Source organism: Coregonus lavaretus (genome assembly GCF_964263955.1).
Source record: "Coregonus lavaretus genome assembly, contig: HAP1_SCAFFOLD_4335, whole genome shotgun sequence".
Classification (NCBI taxonomy): Eukaryota; Metazoa; Chordata; class Actinopteri; order Salmoniformes; family Salmonidae; genus Coregonus; species Coregonus lavaretus.
In genome coordinates, this window is record NW_028163228.1 from 34280 (window position 1) to 45000 (window position 10721).

Sequence of the window (10721 nt, forward strand, 5' to 3'; positions counted from 1 at the left end):
ACTCCTGAACAGCTAATCATGGCTACCCGGACTATTTGCACTGCCCCCCCACCCCATCCTTTTTACGCTGCTGCTACTCTGTTAAGTATTTATGCATAGTCACTTTAACTCTACCCACATGTACATATTACCTCAACTACCTCAACTAGCCGGTGCCCCCGCACATTGACTATGCAACGGTACCCCCCTGTATATATAGCCTCCCTACTGTCACTTTATTCTATTGTATATATAGCCTCCCTACTGTCACTTTATTTTTTACTTCTGCTCTTTTTTTCTCAACACTTTTTTGTTGTTGTTTTATTCTTACTTTTTTGTTTAAAATAAATGCACTGTTGGTTAAGGGCTGTAAGTAAGCATTTCACTGTAATGTCTGCACCTGTTGTATTCGGCGCATGTGACCAATAAAATTTGATTTGATTTGATTTGAATGGCACCCTATTCCCTATATAGTGCACTACTTTAGACCAGAGAATGGCACCCTATTCCCTATATAGTGCACTACTTTAGACCAGAGAATGGCACCCTATTCCCTATATAGTGCACTACTTTAGACCAGAGAATGGCACCCTATTCCCTATACAGCACTACTTTAGACCAGAGAATGGCACCCTATTCCCTATACAGCACTACTTTAGACCAGAGAATGGCACCCTATTCCCTATATAGTGCACTACTTTAGACCAGAGAATGGCACCCTATTCCCTATACAGCACTACTTTAGACCAGAGAATGGCACCCTATTCCCTATACAGCACTACTTTAGACCAGAGAATGGCACCCTATTCCCTATATAGTGCACTACTTTAGACCAGAGAATGGCACCCTATTCCCTATATAGTGCACTACTTTAGACCAGAGAATGGCACCCTATTCCCTATATAGTGCACTACTTTAGACCAGAGAATGGCACCCTATTCCCTATACAGCACTACTTTAGACCAGAGAATGGCACCCTATTCCCTATACAGCACTACTTTAGACCAGAGAATGGCACCCTATTCCCTATATAGTGCACTACTTTAGACCAGAGAATGGCACCCTATTCCCTATACAGCACTACTTTAGACCAGAGAATGGCACCCTATTCCCTATACAGCACTACTTTAGACCAGAGAATGGCACCCTATTCCCTATATAGTGCACTACTTTAGACCAGAGAATGGCACCCTATTCCCTATATAGTGCACTACTTTAGACCAGAGAATGGCACCCTATTCCCTATATAGTGCACTACTTTAGACCAGAGAATGGCACCCTATTCCCTATACAGCACTACTTTAGACCAGAGAATGGCACCCTATTCCCTATACAGCACTACTTTAGACCAGAGAATGGCACCCTATTCCCTATATAGTGCACTACTTTAGACCAGAGAATGGCACCCTATTCCCTATACAGCACTACTTTAGACCAGAGAATGGCACCCTATTCCCTATACAGCACTACTTTAGACCAGAGAATGGCACCCTATTCCCTATACAGCACTACTTTAGACCAGAGAATGGCACCCTATTCCCTATACAGCACTACTATAGACCAGAGAATGGCACCCTATTCCCTATACAGCACTACTTTAGACCAGAGAATGGCACCCTATTCCCTATACAGCACTACTTTAGACCAGAGAATGGCACCCTATTCCCTATACAGCACTACTTTAGACCAGAGAATGGCACCCTATTCCCTATACAGCACTACTTTAGACCAGAGAATGGCACCCTATTCCCTATACAGCACTACTTTAGACCAGAGAATGGCACCCTATTCCCTATACAGCACTACTTTAGACCAGAGAATGGCACCCTATTCCCTATACAGCACTACTTTAGACCAGAGAATGGCACCCTATTCCCTATACAGCACTACTTTAGACCAGAGAATGGCACCCTATTCCCTATACAGCACTACTTTAGACCAGAGAATGGCACCCTATTCCCTATACAGCACTACTTTAGACCAGAGAATGGCACCCTATTCCCTATACAGCACTACTTTAGACCAGAGAATGGCACCCTATTCCCTATACAGCACTACTTTAGACCAGAGAATGGCACCCTATTCCCTATACAGCACTACTTTAGACCAGAGAATGGCACCCTATTCCCTATACAGCACTACTTTAGACCAGAGAATGGCACCCTATTCCCTATATAGTGCACTACTTTAGACCAGAGAATGGCACCCTATTCCCTATACAGCACTACTTTAGACCAGAGAATGGCACCCTATTCCCTATACAGCACTACTTTAGACCAGAGAATGGCACCCTATTCCCTATACAGCACTACTTTAGACCAGAGAATGGCACCCTATTCCCTATACAGCACTACTTTAGACCAGAGAATGGCACCCTATTCCCTATACAGCACTACTTTAGACCAGAGAATGGCACCCTATTCCCTATACAGCACTACTTTAGACCAGAGAATGGCACCCTATTCCCTATACAGCACTACTTTAGACCAGAGAATGGCACCCTATTCCCTATACAGCACTACTTTAGACCAGAGAATGGCACCCTATTCCCTATACAGCACTACTTTAGACCAGAGAATGGCACCCTATTCCCTATACAGCACTACTTTAGACCAGAGAATGGCACCCTATTCCCTATACAGCACTACTTTAGACCAGAGAATGGCACCCTATTCCCTATACAGCACTACTTTAGACCAGAGAATGGCACCCTATTCCCTATACAGCACTACTTTAGACCAGAGAATGGCACCCTATTCCCTATACAGCACTACTTTAGACCAGAGAATGGCACCCTATTCCCTATACAGCACTACTTTAGACCAGAGAATGGCACCCTATTCCCTATATAGTGCACTACTTTAGACCAGAGAGGGAATATGGTGCCATTTGGGATGCGGCCTAGATTTTACATTTGCATTTTAGTCATTTAGCAGACGCTCTTATCCAGAGAGACTACAGTAGTGAGTCATTTAGCAGACGCTCTTATCCAGAGAGACTACAGTAGTGAGTCATTTAGCAGACGCTCTTATCCAGAGAGACTACAGTTAGTGAGTCATTTAGCAGACGCTCTTATCCAGAGAGACTACAGTAGTGAGTCATTTAGCAGACGCTCTTATCCAGAGAGACTACAGTTAGTGAGTCATTTAGCAGACGCTCTTATCCAGAGAGACTACAGTAGTGAGTCATTTAGCAGACGCTCTTATCCAGAGAGACTACAGTTAGTGAGTCATTTAGCAGACGCTCTTATCCAGAGAGACTACAGTAGTGAGTCATTTAGCAGACGCTCTTATCCAGAGCGACTTACAGTTAGTGAGTGCATACATTTTTCATACTGGCCCCCCCCCCGTTCATACATCTATCATACACCTATGTATCCAATCAATATCCTACTGGACATCAACGTTGGCCTCAATTCCCTCAGTAGGGATATATTTCTGTGGAAGGATCAATGATCAAAGTCTTTATGATGATATATTAATAACCCTTTGTGTTTCTATTGATTGTTGACTTGACAGCCAGCAACATTCTTTCTGGGAATAGAGAAGCTTCAGGGGGTCCTGATGAACACCAGTACTGGAACTCTTCACTGTATTCCATAGGGATGGATGAGATTCATGAGCTTCCAGTGCAGTACATATAATCCATGTGTTCACTGGCTGTTCGAGGAAGAGGGTTCAGATGCCCCTTATGAAGCCTGGGCACCAGGGAGTGTTCAGATGCCCCTTATGAAGCCTGGGCACCAGGGAGTGTTCAGATGCCCCTTATGAAGCCTGGGCACCAGGGAGTGTTCAGATGGCCCCTTATGAAGCCTGGGCACCAGGGAGTGTTCAGATGGCCCCTTATGAAGCCTGGGCACCAGGGAGTGTTCAGATGGCCCCTTATGAAGCCTGGGCACCAGGGAGTGTTCAGATGCCCCCTTTTGAAGCCTGGGCACCAGGGAGGGTTCAGATGGCCCCTTATGAAGCCTGGGCACCAGGGAGGGTTCAGATTCCCCCTTATGAAGCCTGGGCACCAGGGCGGGTTGTGATGCCATGTGGGAGGTATGGCTGGGCACCAGGGCGGGTTGTGATGCCATGTGGAGGTATGGCTGGGCTGGCTGCTTGGTGTAGGATGATATAGTCCCTGATCATGTATTCTACCCTCTACAGCCCTCTGATTGGCCCTTCCTGCAGGCAACAATAGCAGAAGTGTTATTATCAAACCGACAGAAAGTAGTTCACATGCTTTCAAGTTTTCATTTCATTGCTCAAAGTATTTGATCTTGTGTGGTCCTAACTTTCAAGATGGAAGAACTGGAATGGAAAAGAAAAGCCCAGAGATAATGCCATTGGCTGAATAAACCGTACAGCAGCATGCATGCAGTCCTGCATGCTAAGCTAGGCCAGAGAAGAGAAGAGTAGAGTAGTTACCAGAGTTAATACAGGTCACATAGAGGGACGTTCTCCCTTTCAGAGTTCTGAATGATCCACTCAATAGCATCCCAACCCTATACAGACAGAGGGAAGGACAGCAAAGGCCTTAGATATAGCATCCCAACCCTATAAAGACAGAGGGAAGGACAGCAAAGGCCTTAGATATAGCATCCCAACTCTTAGGTTCGGACTTATTTCAGAGAAGACATGCGAAGTCAGCCACACAGAGACGTTTAATGATAGTTTGGTCTGTGGACCATCTCTCTTCACAGTCAAGAAAGCATGAAGGAAATATTACAGACATATTACATCAGTAATATTAAGCAGATTCTGTAGAGTAACTTATTATAACAGTACCTTTCTGGCGTTAGCTGACATCCTGAGGTGTGATTATAGTGTATGGGGTTAGGGTTAGGGGGATAACAGTACCTTTCTGGCGTTAGCTGACATCCTGAGGTATGATTATAGTGTATGGGGTTAGGGTTAGGGGGATAACAGTACCTTTCTGGCGTTAGCTGACATCCTGAGGGCCATCATTCCCTCCAGGTAGCTGCTCAAACTGACTCCTTTTACTGTGATGATGGCCTCCTGGGTCAGAACAGTTCTGAGAGGGACAAAGGAGGGATGGGGGGGGGGAACAAGATGGTTAGAACAGTACTGAGAGACAGAGGAGGGATGGAGGGTGGAACAAGATGGTTAGACCAGTTCTGAGAGGGACAGAGGAGGGATGGAGGGGGGAACAAGATGGTTAGAACAGTACTGAGAGACAGAGGCGGGATGGAGGGGGGAACAAGATGGTCAGAACAGTACTGAGAGACAGAGGGATGGAGGGTGGAACTAGATGGTTAGAACAGTACTGAGAGGGACAGAGGAGGGATGGAGGGTGGAACAAGATGGTTAGAACAGTACTGAGAGACAGAGGAGGGATGGAGGGGGGAACAAGATGGTCAGAACAGTACTGAGAGACAGAGGGATGGAGGGTGGAACAAGATGGTTAGAACAGTACTGAGAGACAGAGGGATGGAGGGTGGAACAAGATGGTTAGAACAGTACTGAGAGACAGAGGGATGGAGGGTGGAACAAGATGGTTAGAACAGTACTGAGAGACAGAGGGATGGAGGGTGGAGCAAGATGGTTAGAACAGTACTGAGAGACAGAGGCGGGATGGAGGGGGGAACAAGATGGTCAGAACAGTACTGAGAGACAGAGGGATGGAGGGTGGAACAAGATGGTTAGAACAGTACTGAGAGACAGAGGGATGGAGGGTGGAACAAGATGGTTAGAACAGTACTGAGAGACAGAGGGATGGAGGGTGGAACAAGATGGTTAGAACAGTTCTGAGAGGGACAGAGGAGGGATGGAGGGTGGAACAAGATGGTTAGAACAGTACTGAGAGGGACAGAGGAGGGATGGAGGGTGGAACAAGATGGTTAGAACAGTACTGAGAGACAGAGGGATGGAGGGGGGAACAAGATGGTTAGAACAGTACTGAGAGACAGAGGGATGGAGGGTGGAACAAGATGGTTAGAACAGTACTGAGAGACAGAGGAGGGATGGAGGGTGGAACAAGATGGTTAGAACAGTACTGAGAGACAGAGGAGGGATGGAGGGTGGAACAAGATGGTTAGAACAGTTCTGAGAGGGACAGAGGGATGGAGGGTGGAACAAGATGGTTAGAACAGTACTGAGAGACAGAGGGATGGAGGGTGGAACAAGATGGTTAGAACAGTTCTGAGAGGGACAGAGGAGGGATGGAGGGTGGAACAAGATGGTTAGAACAGTTCTGAGAGGGACAGAGGAGGGATGGAGGGTGGAACAAGATGGTTAGAACAGTACTGAGAGACAGAGGAGGGATGGAGGGTGGAACAAGATGGTTAGAACAGTACTGAGAGACAGAGGGATGGAGGGGGGAACAAGATGGTTAGAACAGTACTGAGAGACAGAGGGATGGAGGGTGGAACAAGATGGTTAGAACAGTACTGAGAGGGACAGAGGAGGGATGGAGGGTGGAACAAGATGGTTAGAACAGTACTGAGAGACAGAGGAGGGATGGAGGGTGGAACAAGATGGTTAGAACAGTACTGAGAGACAGAGGAGGGATGGAGGGTGGAACAAGATGGTTAGAACAGTACTGAGAGGGACAGAGGAGGGATGGAGGGTGGAACAAGATGGTTAGAACAGTACTGAGAGACAGAGGAGGGATGGAGGGTGGAACAAGATGGTTAGAACAGTACTGAGAGACAGAGGAGGGATGGAGGGTGGAACAAGATGGTTAGAACAGTACTGAGAGACAGAGGAGGGATGGAGGGTGGAACAAGATGGTTAGAACAGTTCTGAGAGACAGAGGGATGGAGGGTGGAACAAGATGGTTAGAACAGTACTGAGAGACAGAGGATGGATGGAGGGTGGAACAAGATGGTTAGAACAGTACTGAGAGACAGAGGAGGGATGGAGGGTGGAACTAGATGGTTAGAACAGTACTGAGAGACAGAGGAGGGATGGAGGGTGGAACAAGATGGTTAGAACAGTACTGAGAGAGACAGAGGAGGGATGGAGGGTGGAACAAGATGGTTAGAACAGTACTGAGAGACAGAGGGATGGAGGGTGGAACAAGATGGTCAGAACAGTACTGAGAGACAAAGGAGGGATGGAGGGTGGAACAATATGGTTAGAACAGTACTGAGAGACAGAGGGATGGAGGGTGGAACAAGATGGTTAGAACAGTATTGAGAGACAGAGGAGGGATGGAGGGTGGAACAAGATGGTTAGAACAGTACTGAGAGACAGAGGAGGGATGGAGGGTGGAACAAGATGGTTAGAACAGTACTGAGAGACAGAGGGATGGAGGGTGGAACAAGATGGTTAGAACAGTACTGAGAGACAGAGGAGGGATGGAGGGTGGAACAATATGGTTAGAACAGTACTGAGAGACAGAGGGATGGAGGGTGGAACAAGATGGTTAGAACAGTACTGAGAGACAGAGGAGGGATGGAGGGTGGAACAAGATGGTTAGAACAGTACTGAGAGACAGAGGAGGGATGGAGGGTGGAACAATATGGTTAGAACAGTACTGAGAGACAGAGGGATGGAGGGTGGAACAAGATGGTTAGAACAGTATTGAGAGACAGAGGAGGGATGGAGGGGTAACAAGATGGTTAGAACAGTACTGAGAGACAGAGGAGGGATGGAGGGTGGAACAAGATGGTTAGAACAGTACTGAGAGACAGAGGAGGGATGGAGGGTGGAACAAGATGGTTAGAACAGTTCTGAGAGACAGAGGGATGGAGGGTGGAACAAGATGGTTAGAACAGTACTGAGAGACAGAGGATGGATGGAGGGTGGAACAAGATGGTTAGAACAGTACTGAGAGACAGAGGAGGGATGGAGGGTGGAACTAGATGGTTAGAACAGTACTGAGAGACAGAGGAGGGATGGAGGGTGGAACAAGATGGTTAGAACAGTACTGAGAGAGACAGAGGAGGGATGGAGGGTGGAACAAGATGGTTAGAACAGTACTGAGAGACAGAGGGATGGAGGGTGGAACAAGATGGTCAGAACAGTACTGAGAGACAAAGGAGGGATGGAGGGTGGAACAATATGGTTAGAACAGTACTGAGAGACAGAGGGATGGAGGGTGGAACAAGATGGTTAGAACAGTATTGAGAGACAGAGGAGGGATGGAGGGTGGAACAAGATGGTTAGAACAGTACTGAGAGACAGAGGAGGGATGGAGGGTGGAACAAGATGGTTAGAACAGTACTGAGAGACAGAGGGATGGAGGGTGGAACAAGATGGTTAGAACAGTACTGAGAGACAGAGGAGGGATGGAGGGTGGAACAATATGGTTAGAACAGTACTGAGAGACAGAGGGATGGAGGGTGGAACAAGATGGTTAGAACAGTACTGAGAGACAGAGGAGGGATGGAGGGTGGAACAAGATGGTTAGAACAGTACTGAGAGACAGAGGAGGGATGGAGGGTGGAACAATATGGTTAGAACAGTACTGAGAGACAGAGGGATGGAGGGTGGAACAAGATGGTTAGAACAGTATTGAGAGACAGAGGAGGGATGGAGGGGTAACAAGATGGTTAGAACAGTACTGAGAGACAGAGGAGGGATGGAGGGTGGAACAAGATGGTTAGAACAGTACTGAGAGACAGAGGAGGGATGGAGGGTGGAACAAGATGGTTAGAACAGTACTGAGAGACAGAGGGATGGAGGGTGGAACAAGATGGTTAGAACAGTACTGAGAGACAGAGGAGGGATGGAGGGTGGAACAAGATGGTCAGAACAGTTCTGAGAGGGACAGAGGAGGGATGGAGGGTGGAACAAGATGGTTAGAACAGTTCTGAGAGACAGAGGGATGGAGGGGGGAACAAGATGGTTAGAACAGTACTGAGAGACAGAGGAGGGATGGAGGGTGGAACAAGATGGTTAGAACAGTACTGAGAGACAGAGGAGGGATGGAGGGTGGAACAAGATGGTTAGAACAGTACTGAGAGGGACAGAGGAGGGATGGAGGGTGGAACAAGATGGTTAGAACAGTACTGAGAGACAGAGGAGGGATGGAGGGTGGAACAAGATGGTTAGAACAGTACTGAGAGGGACAGAGGGATGGAGGGTGGAACAAGATGGTTAGAACAGTACTGAGAGACAGAGGGATGGAGGGTGGAACAAGATGGTTAGAACAGTACTGAGAGACAGAGGGATGGAGGGTGGAACAAGATGGTTAGAACAGTACTGAGAGACAAAGGGATGGAGGGTGGAACAAGATGGTTAGAACAGTACTGAGAGACAGAGGGATGGAGGGTGGAACAAGATGGTTAGAACAGTACTGAGAGACAGAGGGATGGAGGGTGGAACAAGATGGTTAGAACAGTTCTGAGAGACAGAGGAGGGATGGAGGGTGGAACAAGATGGTTAGAACAGTACTGAGAGACAGAGGCGGGATGGAGGGTGGAACAAGATGGTTAGAACAGTTCTGAGAGGGACAGAGGAGGGATGGAGGGGGGAACAAGATGGTTAGAACAGTACTGAGAGACAGAGGAGGGATGGAGGGTGGAACAAGATGGTTAGAACAGTACTGAGAGACAGAGGGATGGAGGGTGGAACAAGATGGTTAGAACAGTACTGAGAGACAGAGGAGGGATGGAGGGTGGAACAAGATGGTTAGAACAGTACTGAGAGGGACAGAGGAGGGATGGAGGGTGGAACAAGATGGTTAGAACAGTACTGAGAGGGACAGAGGAGGGATGGAGGGTGGAACAAGATGGTTAGAACAGTACTGAGAGACAGAGGAGGGATGGAGGGGGGAACAAGATGGTTAGAACAGTACTGAGAGACAGAGGCGGGATGGAGGGTGGAACAAGATGGTTAGAACAGTTCTGAGAGGGACAGAGGAGGGATGGAGGGGGGAACAAGATGGTTAGAACAGTACTGAGAGACAGAGGAGGGATGGAGGGTGGAACAAGATGGTTAGAACAGTACTGAGAGACAGAGGGATGGAGGGTGGAACAAGATGGTTAGAACAGTACTGGGAGACAGAGGAGGGATGGGGGGGGGGGAACAAGATGGTTAGAACAGTACTGAGAGACAGAGGGATGGAGGGTGGAACAAGATGGTTAGAACAGTACTGAGAGACAGAGGGATGGAGGGGGGAACAAGATGGTTAGAACAGTACTGAGAGGGACAGAGGAGGGATGGGGGGGGGAACAAGATGGTTAGAACAGTACTGAGAGGGACAGAGGAGGGATGGAGGGTGGAACAAGATGGTTAGAACAGTACTGAGAGGGACAGAGGAGGGACGGGGGGGGGAACAAGATGGTTAGAACAGTACTGAGAGGGACAGAGGAGGGATGGGGGGGGGGGACAAGATGGTTAGAACAGTACTGAGAGGGACAGAGGAGGGATGGAGGGTGGAACAAGATCGATAAATGTGTTATCATGCTAGGTTGTTATAAATGAGTTATTACACTAGGTTGTTATAAATGTGTTATCATACTAGGTTGTTATAAATGTGTTATCATACTAGGTTGTTATAAATGAGTTATTACACTAGGTTGTTATAAATGTGTTATCATGCTAGGTTGTTATAAATGTGTTATCATACTAGGTTGTTATGAATGTGTTATCATACTAGGTTGTTATAAATGTGTTATCATGCTAGGTTGTTATAAATGTGTTATCATGCTAGGTTGTTATAAATGTGTTATCATACTAGGTTGTTATAAATGTGTTATCATGCTAGGTTGTTATAAATGTGTTATCATGCTAGGTTGTTATAAATGTGTTATCATACTAGGTTGTTATAAATGTGTTATCATGCTA

At 47.1% G+C, this 10721-nt stretch overlaps 1 protein-coding gene across 1 annotated transcript in view; it reads right to left on the minus strand.

The window, feature by feature from the left end:
* Positions 1-4396: 4396 nt before the first annotated feature.
* prelid3a (PRELI domain containing 3A) overlaps positions 4397-10721 on the minus strand; it is a gene marked incomplete at both ends in the record, with an annotated part of 11446 nt that continues 5121 nt past the window's right edge. The window contains 2 exons of the mRNA XM_084193179.1: positions 4397-4468; positions 4896-4998. Of these exons, the coding sequence (XP_084049305.1) occupies positions 4397-4468; positions 4896-4998 (175 nt within the window). The remainder of the gene's footprint in view (positions 4469-4895; positions 4999-10721) is intronic.